The sequence below is a fragment of the Xiphophorus maculatus genome, chromosome 16, assembly GCF_002775205.1.
Source record: "Xiphophorus maculatus strain JP 163 A chromosome 16, X_maculatus-5.0-male, whole genome shotgun sequence".
In the NCBI taxonomy this organism is placed as follows: domain Eukaryota; kingdom Metazoa; phylum Chordata; class Actinopteri; order Cyprinodontiformes; family Poeciliidae; genus Xiphophorus; species Xiphophorus maculatus.
Window position 1 is genome coordinate 14767590 of NC_036458.1, and position 21767 is coordinate 14789356.

The 21767-nt window shown below is 41.3% G+C and overlaps 1 protein-coding gene across 1 annotated transcript in view; it reads left to right on the forward strand.

Moving 5' to 3' along the window:
* The window catches only part of LOC102218803 (trinucleotide repeat-containing gene 6C protein-like), a gene marked incomplete at its 5' end in the record, with an annotated part of 43933 nt that overhangs the window by 7835 nt on the left and 14331 nt on the right, over positions 1–21767 (forward strand). Inside the window, 5 exons of the mRNA XM_023349227.1 lie at positions 4567–4917; positions 15517–18006; positions 20040–20234; positions 20550–20716; positions 20923–21000. Coding sequence (XP_023204995.1) covers positions 4567–4917; positions 15517–18006; positions 20040–20234; positions 20550–20716; positions 20923–21000 — 3281 coding nt within the window. The remainder of the gene's footprint in view (positions 1–4566; positions 4918–15516; positions 18007–20039; positions 20235–20549; positions 20717–20922; positions 21001–21767) is intronic.

A 21767-nucleotide genomic window follows, 5' to 3' on the forward strand; every position in this document is an offset into this window, starting at 1 on the left:
GCCCCTCTTCCCTCTACATTCGACTCTTTGGTGTCGCTTCAGACTCCCCGCTCTCCCACGTCAATACAAAGTCTTAAACACTCAGGCAAGCATGTTATCATCTTCTCTTTCAGAAAATTAGGATCCCTTTAAAAGTTGAAAATGAGATGTCTTCCTGTGCGTGAAGCACACATAGCCCCAAGGCCAACGTTTGATGTGCATCTTTGATGAACTGGGAATTCTCCTGTGCAGCCTCACAGCTGAGGACCGTGTTTTTGCAAATAGGCTGTCATGGAGATTCACTCTGATCTCTCGCTTTACTCCATTTCAGTTTAATTAATTTTTTTTTTAAGCTAAATGTGGCTTTGGGAGACGCACACTTCATATGTTACAGCCTCCACTAGTGTGTTGTTTTTATTCTGATTGATCTTTTATTTTCATCAATAACGTAACACTCATGATGATCGGTTTGATCGTATTCGTGTGTCTTAATGTGCAAGACGTGTGTTTTGCTCTTTGAAATGAAGCAATCACAGCAGTGGAACATGCTAAGGACAAATAGTGGTCTAATTGTAAGCGGATTTGGAGCCAAGCTGGTTTCAGGCAGTGAGACGGGAGCTCACAGAGGAGCACACTGGGGGGGGGGGAGACTTTCATGCACACACTGTTCTCTTCATCGCTTATCCTCCCTCCTCTGCCTCCTTCCACTCCTCCTGTACGCCAGCTTTCTCTTTCGTTCACCCTCCCTGTCCCTCATCGTTTCTTTTCCCCGATTGGCCAACAGAGCACTCAGTCGCTTCCCCCCAACCCCCTCTTCCTCCCAGCTTCCAGAAGGATCTACGTCATCCATCAGAGATTTCCAACTGTATAACAGTCGACTCCATAACTAATACTTCGTGGCGCAATCCCTGAGCCCTCTTGTTTTATTAGGAAATCACCTCTTAAAGCCAGCAAATTGACCTGGAATTACTGCAGCCATCTGCTGGCCTTAATACAGCTATGAAGACAAGAGGATAATAGTCGGTGGGAATGAAGGAGAAGGAGAGAGGGGAGCACAGAAAGGTGGGGAGGGATGAAGCACAAGAGTATCTGAAGATTTCCTGAGCTGCAGTGAGAGGCAGACGGATCCAGAAGCAAGAAATGACATATATCGCAGAAACATAGGAATCCCCTCCTCGCATGCGTCCCCGGTACATAACCACGATGGGCACCGACACATCAGTAGAAAGGAATTCGGTCTCATGTATCAGTAAACATGGGTCCCTGTTTGCATGTTCCACTGCACCATGTTGCCCTCTCCCCTCAACGTGGGCCTCAGCATTACATAACTCTTTGTTTTTGTATGTGACTGGCGGACCGCATGTGCTCAACTTATTCACCGCTTCGCTGCACAGACTGGGGATGGCAGCCAATGGCGAAGAGCGCTGCTCTTTGTAACTCATTTAGTCCGCAGAAATTTTTTTTTTTCTTTTCCTTTTTGCTTGTTGGTTTCACAAAGCCGCCTTCCCTCCCCTCCTCAGCCAGCACTCAACTACCATTTTGGCTCGGTGCGCATTACGTCCAATCAGCTGATGTTTGGGTTTTCACAAGTACAGCCTACATAGGTTTTAAACACATTTTCTGCATCCCTTTTAGATTTTGCTTTACCAGATTACTCCATTATGTAATGAAATGCTCTGAGGCGATTACCCTCTGTGCTTTGTGTCCCATAATGTGTTCCATCCAGGGCTAGCTTGGTAACCCGAGTTGATCCTCGTGAATGATTTAATGCTGACCCTTAACCTCATTGCTACGCATTATTGTACTATAAATTAGCCTGCAGGGGACTTTAAATCAGCCTAATGCTTCATAGTCCCTTTAATATTGAACTTTCATTTAAATAAGTTATGTTCATATTTTAAAACATACCTCTGGACGTGACTTTCTAATGTGAGCGATGGAGTTTGTTTTGAGCCTACAGGATTATTTCTCGCTGCTACTGTTTACCTTGCCATTTCAGTAGCAGGTTTGCTCTGATAAAGGGGGGTTAATAGAAAATTTTAGAACATTTGAGCAACAAATTGTGGAGACACAACAAAAGGGATTGGTGGGAACTGGTGGATAATAATAAATATTTTCAGAAAATAATGAATAAATAGAAGTATTTATCTCATCAGTCTCATATTGGTCAAAAATCCATGTAAAGGGCAAAGTATTTTTCTTAGTTGTTGCACTTCAGTTGCATACTTTCCAGGAAGAAATGAGAGTTTGATTAAAAAATAAAGAAAAAGTATTTTCAGAATCACAATACTAATTCCAACAGAATAAGTAACTATTAGTAACTGTATTAATCTATCTTAGGAATTAAATAATTACAGAAACAAAAACAACTTTTGCTTAAAGAGAAATGCCGAAGGAAACGAGGTACATTCAGAGTATAATTATCTGATTAGAGGTCTGGTTTGATCACATTTCTATTAACTTTACTCTCCAACTATTAAACACAGGGCTTTTGCACATGATTTTGTTTTATTTTGCATGCTCCAAATATGATTGAAAGGCTTTGAAGAAAGAAAAAGCAGAAACTTTTAGGCCTGTTCCCAGCATGTTGAGACATCGCATTAGATCGCTATTGAGAAATAAATGTACATTTTATTTATTTCAAACCTTATGGTTTATATTTTCAAAAAAGACAGTTTCAGAACCCTAGATGACTTATACCTCTGACTGGACCTCTGCTTACACAAATCTTAAAGCTCTGAGAAGTGAATTTAAAGCACATTACTCATAAAAAAGGAGGAACTGCTCATGAATTAATTATGCATCATTTCCAAAGGTTACAGAGTTCTGAACTAGCAGGATGAGATTATTACTTTAAAATGCTTTCTATGAAAAGCGTTTACATTTATCTAAATAGTGTTTGTTTAGAGTGTTGTAAACATTACATGCTTTTGACAATTTCAAGGACGTATGCGATGCTGCCTTACATTACCTGCTTGATTCTAAATAACAGGTTGACACATCTAGTTTGCCAACATAAAGGAGGTTTTAGAAGTTAAAAAGGTGCTTATTTCCCTAGGGAGTCTGTAGAGAGCAGAAACAGACTGGCTGTTCTTAAGCGTAGCTATTCTGAGTATAGGCTATTAAAATGGTTTGTCAGAGGTGACGGAAAGACCAGCTCTGTTGCCAGGGGTAACTGAAGCTAGTGGGACATGAGCACTTGACTTCAGCAGCTACGGCAGCGGTTGATAACTAACAGCTTTGGTCATGCGCCGAGAGGTAATCGTTTCCGGGGCTATAACCTGCCACAAAGTATGAATAGCTTATGTTGATGGGGTTGGGCGCTCTTTAAAACTCTGTCCTGGTGGAGACAATAACACACAATAATGAAGCAAGCAGGTCTAAGTCCATTATCTGGTACTTGACCTATTTATCACTTTTAATCTGTGAACAGGCAGCATATCAGGCAGTGAGAGTTCTCGGTCTTTCCCAAAGGCAGTGTGTATATATGATTTACATTTCCACAATTAGATTATTACAATCCTCTGGTCTGTGATTCAGAAAATCCTACTTGTATATAGTTGTAAATAGCTCAATTGTAACTTAAAAAAAATAAATAAAAAGGCAGTGAAGAAATGCTGTGCTAAAAGTTTTTTTTTTTTTACAAAACATGCAGGCAAATACAGAGCTTGTAAAAGTTCTTGCACATACTGAAATTTTTCACATGTTAGAAAGCACCCTTTTTTAACTGGAGTATAGAAAAGGGACAGGATAACAAATTTGATCTGCTTGAAGAATAGCTCCTGTTTGCTGTTTCTCACAACAAGCCATGTAGGGGACACACAATGTGGAAGAAGGCTTCTCATTCAATGAAAAAGAGTTTTTTTGGGCCCACATGCAGAATATTAAGTGTAGTTGAAATCTAGGATAGTTGATGGGAAGACAGATGAAACTGTCCTAGAAGAAATGCTGTAAATGAAATTCCAACATGTTTTAACGGCACAAAAACTCTCGATATCTGCAGCTGGAATTAAAGCGAAATAGTTCAGATCAAAAAATATTGTCAAAATGGTCCAGTCAAAGTCTGACCTGAATCAAACTGAAATCCCATTGCAAGACTTGATAAGTGATTTCAAGTCTCCTATCCTATCCATAAAATGATGAATATCCAGAAATATGAGCAGGTGGATTTATAAAGTATTGATACAAGGGATTAAATACAAATGCAAAACATACGGTTTTAAAAGCTTCACTTCACAATTATAAATTAATTTGTGTTGTCAAATTATAGTATCTATGATATAATATCCGAATAAAATACCTTGGAAGTGTGTGGTTGCAACAAGTTAAACGTCTCTGTATCACTAAAAGTATGCAAGAGCATTAACTTAAATTCTTTTCTTCATTAATATTTTTTCAAGTTTTGACCATCAGATATTATAGTAAACAAAAGTTGTGCTACAGTCAACATCCTGCTTTTTGTCTGTAGTATTTTGACACGTGTATGTGCTCAGCAACTCTGTCTATGGCTAACGCTCCTTTAACCCGCTCATCCTATATTTGCACTCCCCCCTTCTAACTCACACTTTCCCTGCCCCACTTCCACAGTGCCAGACTCTGCCAAGCTCGACCCCACCCCTCCTCTTCTCCCCGCCAACCCCGGTGCCATCCCACCCGTACCCCAAAGCAGTGGAAATGGGAAGCGCGCCCCCTCCGGATGCCAGCCGCAGACTTTGCTCCAGCAGCAGCAGCAGCAGCGCTACCTGCCCAGAGAGGTGCCACCGCGCTTCCGCCAGCAGGAGCAGAAGCAGCTGTTGAAGAGGGGCCAGCCTCTGCCTCCCGGGACCCTGCCTCTCCTTACCACGGGATATCCCGACACTAGTGAATCTGCAGCATCAACAGTAGCCATAAACCCCTCTCCATCCTGTACCTCTTCCTCCTCAGCCAGCTTGCCCACAGGTCAGCAGAGACACTTGACAAATTTCCTCCTCTGCTATTAGTAAATACTGCATAAGCTTGCAGAATGATGCTTGCTGTGTAAGAATAGAATATTACTCTGAATTGGTTCAATTTCTTTTCATTGTGAGAGGACGTGGAATAAAATCCCGTTCTTTGCTGTTCTTAAAGCTGTCATCATAAACCTTGTTTACATTTCTAGACAAAAATAACATTTTAATGTATTTTTTTTAAGTGAACATTAAAATTTATTTTAATTAACTTAAAATTAAATACATGCCAGCTACTTAAAACTTCACACACATTTTTGCTTAATATTTTTTTGGGATACAAGAAAAAAAAAAAGCAAATTTCTTTTAAAGGTATCATGGTCATGTATCATTAATTTGGTAAGAGCAGAAATATAACATCTTCTAAAATCTTTTTTAGAGACTTTTTTGTTCTTTTTAAAAGAATTAGCACAGTTACATCTGAAAGATTTCTGGAATCATATGAGTAAAATTTTAACAGATTTATAGCTAAATAACACACATTTAAGAGAATTAATTGAACGTTATTTTAAAGCTTCTTAAAATCTGCCTTTTTGTAAGCATTTTTTAAATAACATGCATTTATATAATTAAAGATTTGTGCTTTACATGTATGTGAACTTAGGTTCACACATTTCATTAGCTGAAGACAGTGACTGATTTTCTGCTTCTCTAGATGGTCTTCTGTGCTCCAAGCTGGGTTTTTGAAAGCTACATTATATTTCCAACTATTTCCACGTAATACACATAGCTTTGAGCTTTTTATTTATTTCTACACAACTATATAACTCTTAATTGGCACATAAACCTGCAAAACATCTTCAGTTCCCATCTTGCAGTGTTGAGGTACTGTGCACACTGAAAGGTTTGAGGAAACGGCAGGCTAATGCTAGCTCCCCTCCACTTTCTTTTGATGGTTTGGCATCATAGCGTGTTTGTTTTTTGTGGTTCTTGTCTGTCATTTGTGGATAAACGTCAAAGTGAGAGTTATTTTCCTCTTTTGTAAACTAAGCGCTTTGTTTTGAATGTCATAATCAATATCTGGAGTCATAGCACAGCTGTACTCAGGTGTCTCCCAGATGGCTGTTGGTCTGTAGCGGAGCCTCATCTGAGTTGGTCACATTAATTGCCACTTTATGAGTTTGTTCCTCTTCTACTGATAATGGAATTAGCAGCAGTCTAGCTGTTGCTCAGATACATTTCTGCAAAATATCTGAGCAACAAATATTATAACAGCAGAGCAAAATATTTCAGTGCAGACAATGTGACTTAGGGGTTTATTAACTTTTACCTGCCACTTCATACATTTACCAGCATTTTGACAGTAGTTTGCGCTAATTTATTTCCCTGATGATGCACTTTTGTGCCTGAGATTAAACTCTCAACATTTTGACAGTGACTCTCTATTGATATGTGGTCTCTTTCTATTTAGCTTTGCTGGGTTTTTTCTTGGACTACATCTGCTGTGCCATGTGTTATGTTTTAGTTTTGTTTACCACTCTGCCTCTGGTTTTGTTCTTGTTAAACTCCACAGAAACATTTGGATCACAGGTGCTGCTGGCCACTGTTTATTCCTCACTTTGCCAGGCTGGGATTTAGAAACGGGGATGAGGTAGATGAAAAGTAAACACAGCTGGCTATTTTTTTTCTCTCTGTGTGTTTTCCTTGCTGTTGCTTTCATGCTTTTCCAAGTGATAATAGTCAATTATTTACCAATAATTATCTGGTGTTGATGAAGATCCTTCAGCGCCTTTTGCGTCATGTGAGTGATGCAGCTTAATTCTCTATAACTGTCTCAGGGCATCACTCAGCTCCTCCTCTGATTCTGTGAATGCAGATTTATTTACATGGCGATGAGATGTTTACCCTCTCGTCGTCGTTCTTCCCTCCTCCTCCTTCCTCTGATTAACACCCTCGTACTGTGCTCTGAGCTTCAGTGTTTCCTGTTTGGGAGGAGGAGCGATACGGAACGAGCTACTTGGCCCGCTGCCTCGGTGAGACCGAGAGAAGCAGAGAAAGAAGTAGAGAGCCAGAGTGGCAGAGGTCCAGGTCTGTGGGCTGAAGTGACTCATAGCTTACGGTAAAAGCTGCTGCTTCTCTCCACCCCTCTCTGGCAGCCCAGCTCGGCTCTGCTTTTGCTCTCTGTGCGTCTTTGAACCGACGTGTTGCATTGGGATAGAGAGAAGTCTACTTTCCTAACTAAATACCGACTGTGAGGAGCTTCCCTCCAATAAAACAGAATTTTCAACAAACTCTGTTTGTTTCCGACTGCTCGTCCTGAATCAGTCTTATAAGCTTGCTACTGAAAATATGCAGCATTAGCCCTACAGGTAAATATCGCCTTAGTCACATCCTGGTCACACAGCAGAGAGAAAGATGGTCCCCTCCTCTCTTTGACCTAGTGGTGATATTCTACAGTAGGAACACACTGGCTCCATTCATTGCCCTCCTTTCCACTTTTCTCTCCATCTGCCTGACTGTGTATTTCATTATCCGGCTACATGTGGCTGTCTTAAAAAGCCAATCTGATAAACGTTTCTTGTGTATTTATATGCAAAAAGAAAACACAAACATTTCCTTCCCTCCTAGATCAGAGGGACTTGTGTGTCATAGAGTATTAATCTGGTGTGACGGCCTGTAAACAGTGGAGTCTTAGTGTTTTTGCTTGATAATTGAATTTCATGCTAAGGATTTTAGATGTTAAATCTGCCCATTTAATTTTAAGACACAAAGAAATTTAGTTTCTTCCATTTTCTCTGTGTTTTGCAGTGAAGTCATTTCCTTTCACATGTTAGTTGAACTCTGAATTCTTGGCTCAGGGTGTATGAGATGTTTTATAGTGTTTGACCTACATGGAAGATGCTTTGTTAGACATTGAACACACCAGCTCTATGACAGTGGCAACAACATTCTTCTATGGGGATGCTTTTTATTTCTAGCAGTGATCAGAGATGTTGTTACAAGAAATGACTTAAGGCTCAGTCTGTGACTCACCTTCCACCAGGTGGCCAAGACCTTGAGTCAATGTCCAGATGCGCTGCTGTCCATGATGTGGTCTCTCTGTTATAAATAATTTTAAATTTGGTTGTCTTTCAAAAGTGACGTGAGAAAATGCTTCTCTCATCGTCTTTGTTTAGCAGTGAAGCAACCTATGTTCGTAGCTTCACTTTGACTGGTTTTGTTTAACTCTCAGCTCTCGTCTTAATGTGTTTGTGGCGTTGCTGAAAGGATTTACAGCTAACCGCCTTTGCATTTGTAAAACGCTTTTGTTTATAGCTTGTAAAATAATTAACGGCTTTTATATACCAGCGGGGAGCTGCCGATACAACAGAACAACAAAAAGACTTCTCAGTGTAAACATGCCTCGATGTGTGCAAGAGCTGTGCCGCTAATGTGTTAATAGCTTGTCTGCTGGAGAAGAGGGTACATGCACGATAGACTTGATGTACTCTTTAAGTCTGCTGATCATGCCGTAAAAGAGCCTTGGGAATCCCCTCAAAGAGGTCTGGGATGTCTTGTGATGTGATTAAACATCAGCTCTGTGTTAACCACAAATGTTCGACACTCGCGCTCTCTGTTTTTCTTTGTTGGCTGACTTTCTCTCAGCTTTTTCCTCCCCTGACTTTGTCTGCGAAGCCCCGTCGTCTCTGACGCACGCATTCTCCTCCTCCATCTCCAATGTATCAAAAAAAAAAAAACAACTTGCACACTTTCTAGTTGCCCTTGGGGTGGGCATTATTAGTCAGACTGCACATTCCATATTATGCCAATCTTCCTGTGATTCTAGACTTTTTTCCAATGTTGCCTTTTTTTTTTACGTAGCCAACAATCCATATCCCTGGGCACTTTAATGTTGAGGAGGTATAAAAGAGAGCTAATTTTAACTTGAATGCTGAGGACGGGCCTTGAGGAGAGAAAGAACACAGAGAGGAGAACATGAAGTCCAGATGTCTGAGTTGTGTAGTTTCTTCATGACACAGTGTATCCTTCTGTTATCCTTTGGATTTTTGTTAATCATAGTTATGATGAGACTCTATTAAGGTCAAACAGGTCAAACAGAATGTACTGAAACTGAATGTATAGAAACATTTCTTCTATAAAGAATGCATAGGATTTTTCATTAGACTTTGTCATGTTCAAAACACACATTTTAATGTAATCCTTAAATTAAAAATTGTTTCACATTGGGAAGTGGAAAGAAAATGACAGTATTTTCAAATTGTTTACAAATAAAAGTATAAAAAGTGGAGACATTTATATTCATCCTCTTTTTAACTTGGCAGCAGTTTTGTAAAACCTGCAAAAGACTTGAAACCTGGACATAGGTTCATCTTTAAGGAGGACCTTAAACATACAACTAACACTATAATATTATGGTTTATATCAAATTATTTTCATGTGAGCCATCAAAATCTAGACATAAATCTAATTCAGAATCTGTTGTAACACCTGTAAATTGCAGTTCACCTTCTCTTTCCATAAAGTCCAGTTCAACTTGAATCATTTTGCAAAGAGGAATCTGCGGAAATTTCAGTCTTCACAAACGTAAAGCTGGTAGAGACCAATAGGCTTGCAGTTGTAAATGCAGGGAAAGGTGCAATTACAACACTAATTAAAAAAACGTATTAACTAAGAAGGGCCTATTCTAAATGGATGTGTGAGTAATATTGAAAACACTATATCCGTTTCCCTCCCCTTCAGTTATACACTACTTTGTTTTGAATGAATTAGTCTAATATAAGTACTCATTGAAGGAACTGTATTTTGATAAAGTCGCTGTTATACTGCCTTCAGTTTTAATGGTAAATTGTAACGGGTTAGCCCGCTTCAAAGAACTGCAGCAGCAATTTAGTGTTAAATATGGGCTTCACTTTATGGCTCCCAACCTCAACCGCAATAGTAATTTTACCTCATTCATGCATGTAAGCTGTTATACTTCATATTTCAGTAAGTGACTTGTGTGTTGTGATGTTGCTTTATGATCAAATCAAGCCATTCTTAAAAGGTCACATTTTAATTGATCATTAGGGGGACTGTAGTACATCAACTCAATGTGAACTTTCTAATCATCTGACAAAGAGGCAGTACATTCTTTTGGGAGTTTTGTATGTTCCCATCCAGGAGGATGTTCATCTGGCAGGCGGCATGCATTGTCAGCTCTGTACCATCTAGTCTCTCTGCCCTTCGGGGACTTCATTAAGCCAGGAACAGTACAGCTGAGGCTCATACTGTCCCTCTAGATTATTTTCTACTTCTGTTTCCAAACCTCCATCTCTGGCTTTCATTTTTTAATCTTACAGCCCTTTCTATCATACTCAACTACCATTCTCCCTCCCACTATACAGACACTGCCTGGCCAAAAAAAACAGTCGCCACCAAAAGATGGTCACATTCTCTAGTATTTTGTTGGACCGCCGTTAGCTTTGATTACCGCCCGCATTTTCTGTGGCATTGTTTCAATAAGCTTCTGCAGTGTCACAAGATTTATTTCCATCCAGTGTTGCATTAATCTTTCACCAAGATCTTGTATTGATGATGGGAGAGTCTGACCACTGCGCAAAGCCTTCTCCAGCACATCCCAAAGATTCTCAATGGGGTTAAGGTCTGGACTCTGGTGGCCAATCCATGTGTGAAAAAGATGTCTCATGCTCCTTGAACCACTCTTTCACAATGTGAGCCCGATGAATCCTGGCATTGTCATCTTGGAATATGCCCGTTCCATTTGGGAAGACAAAATCCATTGATGGAATAACCTGGTCATTCAGTATATTCAGGTAGTCAGCTGACCTCATTCTTTGGGCACACAATGTTGCTGAACCTAGACCTGACCAACTGCAGCAACCCCAGATCATAGCACTGCCCCCACAGGCTTGTACAGTAGGCACTAGGCATGATGGGTGCATCACTTCACCTGCCTCTCTTCTTACCCTGATGCGCCCATCACTCTGGAACAGGGTAAATCTGGACTCATCAGACCACATGACCCTCTTCCATTCCTCCAGAGTCCAATCTTTATGCTCCCTAGCAAACTGAAGCCTTTTTTTCTGGTTAGCCTTACTGATTAGAGGTTTTCTTACGGCTACACAGCTGTTCAATCCCAACCCCTTGAGTTCCCTTCGCATTGTGCGTGTGGAAATGCTTTTGCGTTCACAATTAAACATACTCCTGAGTTCTGCTGTTGTTTTTCTTCGATTTGATTTGACCAAACGTTTAAGTAATCGCCGATCACGATCATTCAGGATTTTTTTCCGACCACATTTCTTCCTGGAAGACGATGGCTCCCCACCATCCTTCCAGTTTTTAATGATGCGTTGGACAGTTCTTAACTCAATTCTAGTAGTTTCTGCAATCTCCTTAGATGTTTTCTCTGCTTGATGCATGCCAATGATTTGACCCTTCTTAAACAGACTAACGTCTTTTCCACGACCACAGGATGTGTCTTTTGCATGGTTGTTTAAGAAATGAGGAGTTACTCATTGCATCAGCTGGGGTTAAATAACTTGTTGCCAGCTGAAAGATAATCGCCTATGCAGTACTTATCCAATAGGAGGCTTGTACCTATTTGCTCAGTTAAATCCAGGTTGCGACTTTTTTTTTGGCCAGGCAGAGTATATTGTGAACATTTTAGTGAAAACAATCCTGGAGAGCAATTCTTTAAGATTATTCTAAAAAGTATAAATCTGTGCAATTATTGCTGCCTATCGTATAAAAGTTGTATAAAATAAACGTAGCTAAAGCATTTTTGTAATTTCTACTTTATTTTTAGTTGTTTCTCTTTGTAAATAAAACATGACAAAAAGCTCTGTATCTTTTAGCTACAACCAAAAATGAGGAAAAAACAAGAGATCATGCATTTCAAGTAAGCCATATGTTTGTTGTCTTCACACTTCAGGGAACGTCTAATAATAAAATAGCTTCTCAACTCAATTTATCTATAGTAATAATTGCAGCAGTAATTTAAAATGTCTAAAACAACTGGAGCTCTGAATAACAAGCCTGTAGGGTGATCTCTATTTGTCTGGGAGTTATGAAAATTGAGGACGATATGAAAAAAGGTAGAAGAAAACACTGTTAAGGAGCTGTAGCAAAGAGGTGATGATGCCCACTGTTAAGTCTCCCAAATATCTTAAGATCCTTCTTAGAGTGCATGGTGTCATGATCTCTTGAAATATCAAGACATCTAAAGAAAAAATAATATTGATTTTACAAAAAACACTGACAATGAGGTATCAGTGTTTCAGATAGAAAATGATCCGAAATACATGACCAAATCAAAACAGAACAGACTGACCATGGGTCCAGAATCTGATCATGCTTTGGGTCTCCATAGTGCACAGGAGAAGGGGTGGAACCACGACCATAATAGGACCCTGTTTTCCAACAAACATTGACTTATTGTTGTGTTGTGAGGATGCCAGGATAATTTGTAAACAATAGCAGCGTTGATCCAGTGGCCCCCTGCTCTCCTTGTTTTATCAACCTGCATGTCCTCCTCCTGTCCACACCATCCATTTTTTTAGTGCTTCTCTTTATTGTCTATTTCGTTGCAGCTCTAGTGCCTTATTTGTAATCTGCTCACAGATATCCAAAACGTTACTGTGAGTTATGTTGAGATTACGTCATAGTAAAGCAGATTTTTCCTTTTAAAATCTCAGCGTAGCCTCACTTGATGTTTGATATATGCTTTTCCATAAGCAAGCATGTGCAAATGCAAGAAAACAAAACTCCCGAATCCAGAGTGGGCTTTTGAGAGGTTTCACTTGCCGTCATTTGCCTGCTGCTGCTGCTGTACAAGAGGCTTTCCATTGTGGGCGGCAGTGCTAATTGCAGACAGAGCCAAATATTTAGTCACTGACGGTGTTGAATGGATGAAAGATATGAGGGGAAGCCTGGAGAGGTACAAGTGTCCTCTTCTATGTTTTCTTTCTATTTGATTGAGAGTACTTTATGAAAGTCTAACCCGTTCCTCTCCAACAATCCCTTTCCCTCCCCCAACCAGTCATGTTTCATTGCTTTTCCAGAAAGGGAGAATATCCTCCGTCAGGACAGGAATAGAACTCGATATAAATAAAGCCAGAGGGAGTCAATAGAAGAGGACAGACCCAGCCAAAGCTGTGTTGGTGGGAGGGACGTAGCGAGACGGGTGAGGGAGGAAGGAAGGTGTGGAGGAGGTGGGATGGGGGTTGTTTCATGCCGCGCAAGAGCTGTGCAACTTCTTGGCAGCATTTCAGAAATGAGCCTCAGAAGCTTGGCGAGCCGAGCAGACATATTGAGACAAGGATGGTCGCTGCGTTGCACAAAACCTAGCTCTTTGCAGGATGGTTGGGAGGCACCTCTCCACAGGTATTTTACTGCTGTCTGTCCTCTTTTTTTTCCCTGTCTGTTTTTCTCTTCTATCCATCTTTCTGCATTGTTTTGGCAGCTTGTATCTATGTACAGTCTGAATGACTACTTTTTACCATTTCAGCTGCAGCGACAGTGCATTTTGAGTGTGCAGTGAGCGTTGAGTTGCTGCGTGTTGCGTTTATCATTGCGAGCGAGATGTGTATGTTTTCGAAGCAGTAGTGGAGCTGCAGACAGTAGATCAGAGGTTTTTTGGCTCTCATTCAGTACTGAGAAAATGGCGGTCCTGCACTTTACAGCAGAGAGAGACGCTACAGAACGACAGCGCTGTGTGTCAGAAACACAGTGCCCTGTTTCCCTCCTCCCTCCCTGCTCTCTCACCATATCCTCTCTCCCTGTTATGTAGTGGCGAGCATTGTGGTAAGCTTGAAAACAAGAGGTGCCACACAAATATTGTCACTTCCCTCATGTAGTTGTGACATAGTTGCCGTATTTGCATGCAAACTATGTGTACATGTGAGGGGATATGTAAACAAGAACCAATGCAGCATGAGGAACAGCTGTAATCATGCAGTAATGCTGCACTACCTTCATAATCATAGTCCCCGATGTTCGGTAATGGTAAAAGCTTGACTTTGTTAGAACAGTTTTACATAGGACTAAAGGCAAATAAAGACGGGAGTCGATATTGTTCCTAGGCAGCAAAGTAGTCATGCTTTATTCTAAGTAATGGTCATGTTTGTTGCAGTTTGAAGTTATTAAGCTAGAGATGACCAAGCTGTAGGAACTCATCCTTGATTGAAGTGTGTAACACAAAAAAAAGAAAAACTACAATGTCTGGCTTGCACTGTGATCGACTTTATTTTGAAATAAAATCTGCAAATCCGACTTTGAAATGAATATGTGACTAATGCACTGTAACTTGAAGTAAAACATATGTTTAAAAGCGATTCTCTAGAATTGCTCAATACTTGCACTGTAACAGTCATTGTTGATCAACAGATTTTTAATCTAGGTGGTTTCTATTTCGACCAGTAGGTCTCTGTAGTTTGTGTAGATACACAGACACAAAAACATTTGTTGCCACTTGCACTTAGGATTTGGAAAACTTTAGAAACATTGAAAACTCAGATGTTGAAATATTTGATGTCAGCATATTTATTCAGTGTGGGGGAAAATCTTATGTCGAGAAACCATTTTAATCAAAACACTGATGGCACAGTACTTGGCCGTCAGTGATCAACCATCAGTACGTTGATCAACCCCTTCTTAATGAATGAACTCTCATAAAGTTTGAGAATACATAGTGATCATTTTTTTAACTTTTTTGTTGCACAATCTCTCTTCTAGAGTCCAGACTAGGAGTCTTTGATCCTCACTTATGTTGTTTTCATCTCAGGTTTTTAACAAGTTATATGTCTGGGGACTCTAATGGCCCTGCAAGGAGGTTAATTTTAGCCATAGTGATCAATATCTGTATTGATTTGGCTATACGTCTTGAAACATTATCCTACTTAAAAACACAATGAAGGTCCACTCTTAGTTCACTAGTTTATTATGCCGTGCAGTCTAACATGATTTCGAGGGACTTTGGAAGAGAAACTGAGTCACAAAGTCACAGATCTTCCACCAGACTTACCCGTGCTTTGGTATTCCTCTTTTTGTTTCACACCAGACCCAACTGGAGCATTGACTGCTGACCAAATCATGCTCTTCTAGTTAAAGTTAGAGGGGAATGTAGGGAGGCAGTTTATCATGGTAGGACAAAAAAGGCTTTTCTTGGAATCCCTCAGGCATGAAAATGATCTAATGGATGGTATGAAAACCCCTGAAATTCAAATATCTGCTGCGCTCTCCAACATCAGGCTTTGGAAAATATTTTTTTACTTTCCTTTCCTTTCGAAATACAAACTATGACTTAATATAAATTCTTTAATAACATGTATCTTTAAGGAAATGTTGAGGATACCAATAATTGTGCCACTGTTGAACAGTTATTTATTAACATGTTTCATACTGAATAAATTTACTCCAGTTAAATATTGGATTTTTAAAGTTTTAGTTTGAGATTATGATAATGCAATAAATATATTTTAAAGCATTTTACACATCATTAGATGCTTACATTGTTTTAGCCTTAGTTATGTGTATGTTATGAAATTGTGAAATTATGTCTGTCTGCCCTCATTTCTGATTGGTTTTTGTTCTTTTTCTCTCTTTATGTTCACAGTACTGCCCCCGCATAGTGGCCAAGGAACCCAGTATGATAACCCCCCCTGGGGACACCTGCCAGCCAACAGAAGTGCCACAAGTGCTGCATCTTCCACCAGTCCCAGTGGCTGGGATCAACTGATAATTGACCAGAAGGACTCGGAGGCTTGGCCTTCTATTACTCTCAGTCAGAGCCAGGCTTCTCCAGCAGGATGCCCTTTGGACACTGACCCTGGTCACCTGACCACCAGCAGCAGTAGTTCAAGCAGTAGTTGTAGTGCAGTGAGTATGGCCACGGGAGCCAATAGTCAGACAGGCCACTTCGCTGCCAACCACCTTAACAGCAAAGCCAACAGTGGGCCTAGCCCTGTCAATCATACTGGAACCAGCATGCTCTCTAGCCAGGTTGCAACCAATCGCAGTTGGGGATCTGGGCCAGGACCTTCTCATTGCCCCCCTCAGTCCTCAGTTGGTAATGAAGGGAAGTGCGATAGCCCAGTAGGAGGAGGCAGCAGGGGCTGGGGTTCGTCTTCATCGTCCTCCACCACCAACTTTAACTTGAACCTAAACCCTAATGCCAACCCATCTGCATGGCCCGTGTTGGGGCATGATGGAGGAGGCACAGGGGGAGGCAGCTCAGGTGGAGCCAACACCATTTCATCTCCTCAACCTACACCTAATCTCTGTAACCCTCCTGGCCCCCCACCAGCCCAAACCAGTGCCTGTTCTGGAGCCAACAATAACGGCAAGTCTTCTGGGATTGGCAGCGCATGGGGTACCATAATGACTTCTGATGAGTCACACCTCACTCCATCCACGAATGTGTCTTTCAGTTCTGAACCTCAAAACCTTAAAACTGATGGACCAAATCAGACTAAAAAACAAGAACCTCCTAGCACGATTCAAAACATGTCTGGTTGGGGCAGCTCACCTGTAGGCTTGGGTTCTATGGGACAGCCTCAACCAGGGGGTTCACAGGTCAACGGAGAAGATGGCAACTCTTTGTGGGGTAATGGTGGCAATTCAAAGCCAACTTCGTCAAAGGAAGGACCTGGCTGGGATTCTGCTTGGGGCAATGTGGGAGGTGGAACTGTAAAGTCTGGAGGCTGGAATGAACAGTCCAGTGGAGACTGGGGGAAACAGCATAGCGAAGAGGCCCAGGGAGGCTGGGATGCGCCCAGCTCTCCTCCCCAGGATTCACAAGTCAATACTTGGAGCAGAGCTGTGAGCACAGCTGGTGCCAGTGAAGGGAGCAGTGACAGCATGGAAGGATATCCCCAACAGAGAGATCACCCAACCAGAGAAAAAACAGTTCCTCTGATGCCTGCCCAGGATCTGGACCCCAGGGTGCTGTGCAACACTGGCTGGGGTCAGACTCCTGTTCGCCAGCACACAACCTGGGACATGGACGATTCTAAACGCAAGAATGACGCTGGCACTGATTCTTGGGGCTCTGGGCCTACAGCTCCAAGCAATGTCCAGGGACCCTCAAACACTAACACAGGCCCTGCTTCGAGGTCTGACTCTGGTAACAAAAATGATGTGCCTGGTTCACAGGGACCTTCTGGTTGGGGTGGAAGCATGGCTGCTTCACATGCGCCCAGTTCCAGTTGGGGAGACACACCCACTAATGTAAAGCACCCAGTAGGGCCTAGTGGATGGGGTAACCCTCCAACAGGAGGCCCTTCCAACAGCATACCCAAGAACGGGGCTCAATCTTGGGGGGAGGAGAAATCATCTGGCTGGGATGATTCACAAGGCAAGTCAACATCCCAGAGCTGGGGAGAGCAACCCAAAACATCCAACTCCTGGGGCAGCAGTGGAGGAAGCAATAACACTGGGGACTGGGGAGAACCAGAAGAGAGTAAAAAGAGCTCCTCTGGCCCTGACTGGAAAGGAGAATCAGGAAACTGGAAGGAAAACAAGCGAGATTGGGGAATGTCTTCTTCAGGACATGGAGGTTCTGGAGCTGGAAACAGCGGAGGCTGGAGTGACTCTGCACCACAGCGCCCATGTGGTCCCCCTCAAGGATGGATGGGCAAGCCTCAGGATGGGCCCAGCAGTAATAGCGGAGGAGGGACTATGGGCTCTTGGGGTGGTCCTGGCTCTGTGAAGCAGGGTGCATCCTGGAGTGGTGGTAAGAAAGAACCCTCAAATGAGGCAACAGGCTGGGAAGAGCCTTCTCCGCCTTCAATCCGTCGCAAAATGGAGATTGATGACGGGACCTCGGCCTGGGGCGACCCCGGTACCTACAATAAAGCAGTCAACCTGTGGGACAGGAACAACCCAGGGATGGTCCAGGCTAAAGTTACCACAGGAGGTAGTAACCCTCCAGGTCCTAGCAATAACCATCCCCACACTCACAATCACTCCTATCATGGGCCGCCTGCACCTTTACAGAACCATAGCCAAAACACTCAAAACCCAGGCCCTGCCAGTGGGGCCGTAGATCCTTCAGTGCAACACCAGTCTGGAACATCTCACATCAGGGGTCCTCTGATAGCTCAAGGTAAGATAAACTATTGATAAAATTTTACAATAAGCTACAGTGAAACCTGGCTGGAATCACTAAGTCAGTGCATTTGTTCTGAAATATTCCAGAATTAAAATCACTACCTTTTCACTCTTTAAAGTGTCAAACATAAAAGCTGTTCAGGTAGTTAGCACAGTGCACCCTTAAGCTCCAATCTGTTGATCCACTTAAGGTAAAATCTTGACCTAGTTTGTACCGTTTGGATTTACTCCTAATCGGCAAGGCTCTGGTAACTCCGGCCATCCAGCCAGCTCCTCACAATGGAGAACATGACTTCAGCGGTGGCCTTGGCAAGCAGAGACTGTGCAGAAAAAGGGTTTACAATAATGCCATGTGAAAATATTACCACAAACAGTTTGAATCAGATCACAAGTGATTATTTGGAAGCCACCATCTGTCAGAAATTGAGCTGAAGGAGGTGGCGCAAGCCCCCAGGCAGCTAGTAAGGGCAGATGCCCCCTGCTGTTCCCCATTAGAGCATACCTGCTGTTACTGCTGGTAAGTAAACCTCATACCAGGCATTTTTATTTGTTTCTTAACATGAAGTGAATTAAAAATAAGGAACAATAACTTTTATGTTCATCACAAAGTGTCGGATTAAAATAAGAAAATGTAAATCTTGTAGATCTGTGTACGGTAGTTTCTGGCAGGTCCTACCAGAATTTTGGATGTTAACTATAATTTTGGAGCAGCTTTTAGGACCTGACCTTTTCCTAGTGGGAGAGCTAAGTTGGGCCTGGCATTGCTGCAGGCGTAGTGGCAACACGGTGCTTTTCATGCCAAAACTCACTGGGATGAGCCAGATCCTAAATGGACCCTGCCTACTTCTATCCACAGTCCTGCTCAGCCAAGCCGTCTTCTACCTCCTTCCCTGCCTGCCTAGCTGGCACTACTATCTAAACATATGATAAACGTCTGACAGACTTGTTTGTGTTTTGTAAAACACTGTTTCAACCCATTCTTCTAAAATGATTTAAAGGCACCAGTTGTTCCTTATTTTATTTTACACACTAGTGAGTTGATCCCCTTGGGATAATTTAGATATCTTATGAGTCATAAGGCACAAAAAACATTAAAATACAGCAACCATGAAAAAAAAAATATATATATATACAATACATGATCTTGTTCAAAAATACATGTGTAAGTAATGGGGTTTTTTTCCTGGAGCACTATTCAAAACATATTTTACAAAGTGCTTTACATAAAATACTAAATAAAACAACCAGCAAATAGAAATCAAGTTGTAAAACAGTGAAACACTGCAGACAGACCCAAGAACCAAGCACGGTTCTGTCAAATATTTGGATAAAACTATTTGCAATAAAAACTTTTAACTTAATAATTAAGTTAAAAGTTTAATTATTAAAACTTAAACTTCAGACTCTCTTTACACGAGAGTCTGATATTTAGCTTAGCCAAGCAATAGCTCATTGCCCGGATTCAAATACGGTCACTCTTGCTACAATTTTAGGAATGCATGATATATAGGCACTAACATTGATGATGTTTATTTTTTTGACATATCTGATAAATAAAACTGGACTTACTGTAACAACTGATATGTATTGTCAGCTTGTTGACGTTTGTTTCTGGATAGGGTGTGGTAGAGGTTGGTCATGTGATAGTGACACAGCCCAGGACTGTGGGGAAAGTTTAATTGAAGTACAGAAGCAGTGGTGAAGTCAGAGATGTGGTCGGGTTTTTTTTCAAGGTGTCAATTGGGTAATTAAATATATATACAGTATGATATTGGTAAATATCAGTTATCAGCCCTATTGGCAAAATAATGTCAGATAGTGATACCTACATTTTCATATTTGTGCATCCCTAAATAATTTGATATAAAATGGTTAACAAAAAAAGTCTCATTTGTCACCCACACTTTCAGACTTATGAAAAATACTCAAATCTGCTAAAATCTCTGTGGATGCAAAAGATGTTTTCTGGATACGAATCGTCTTTGAAGTTTTCACATTGACAAGCTGCTGTCCTTGTGCGACCTTCAGGTTGGGGAGAGATTCCCAGCTCCCACACAAAATCTGAAAGCTCTTGGGGAGAACCGGCACCTTCTCCAGTCAGCGTGGATAATGGCACATCTGCTTGGGGCAAACCGAGCGGAGGCCCCGGAGCCTGGGGAGATGGCAACCCAGACAACTACGGCAGGAGCAACCCAGCGATGACAGCAGCGCCTGGCAAACCTGGTAAAAATAAAAATGCTGCATATCTGATCATACTTAATATTTCTGAAGAATAATCTGCTCCTCTGCTGACTCATTGCAAGAAAAGCAAGAGTTTTTTTGTGTGATGAGTCAAGGACATCAATATGACAGGGTTGCAGCCCTTTGGATTCCACGCATTGAGCTACAGTGACCCCTAGTGGCTATTATTCTTCAATGATCATGCTACTACCATACTATTAAATTGTACCAATGCATTTTGTTTTGCAAGAAATTTCACACGTGTAATGTGTCTTATAATATACTTCATGTATTTTTTTCCTTTTGTGTACTTTGTAGCCTCCAAACCTATGCAAGATGGGTGGGGGGGAGGAGGTGAAGAGCTCAGCCTTTCAGGGGGTCAGTGGGACTCTGAGGAGGGAGACATGTGGAACAGCACAGCCTCCCAGGAGAGCAACTCTTCCTGTAACTCCTGGGGCAATGCATCCAAAAAAGGCCCACAGAAAGTACGAAGCTCTTATTACAAACTCGCTGTGGATGTTTTTATTTGATAATTTTTCTTTCAGAGTACCATATTCTATTCTTTCATATTTAATTCTTTTAAGATTTAGAGAGTAAACATACTCTCTAAATCTGTTTTTATGCTCTTTTATAATATCACAATTACACAGCGTTCATATGCTAATAAGTTTCTGTTCATGTATTTCCTCAGGTAAAGATCCCAGGGAAACAGGAAGATGTCTGGATCATGAAACAGCTCATCAAACAGCTCACAGACATGGGCTTCCCTGTGAGTTGAATCATTTAGGTTCACTTTCTACAGCCATCAGAAAGTGTAATGTTTTCTCTTTTCCAGCATTTCTTGAGTGGCTGAAATTTATTCAACAGTGCATGAAATAAGCCTGAGAAATGTGAATACAGTGGCCTTAAATTATCACTATTAAATTAGTGTATTTTATTTGTGATTTTAGATGATGGATTAATGAAAAGTAGTCCATAATTTTGAAATTAAAGAAAAAAACACATGGTCTTTTTCAAGTAAGAATCTGGTAATTGTGGCATGCATTTGTATTCAGCTCCACTTCTTCTTATGCTTCTAAATAAAAACCAGGACAACTAAATGCTTTAAGAAACCAGCTAGTGAGCTGAAGTATGTGTGTAATTTAATCTCAGCTAAAGTAGTGGCAAAGATCCATACCTCAAATAGGAGAATCCCTTGAGAGGACAGCTATTAGTCATGTACCACTAAAACGTTTCATTATAAAAAAAGACTGCCTGAAGACAAAATCATTGCTGAAAGAAAGCCATAAGAAATCCTGTTTACAGTTTTCTAAGACACAGTAGACATATAGAAGATGCTCTGATCAAATGAGACCAAAGTAAATAGAAAACTAACTATGAAACATGGCAATGGCAGCATCATGCAGTGGAGATGTTTTTCATTAAGTTTGAGAGGGAGGTTCACTTACAGTAGAGATGTTTACCAACCACCACTTCAAACACGTTCTTCTTTGTGTCTCGCTGCAAGTAGCATCACTATGTTGCAAATGCATGGCA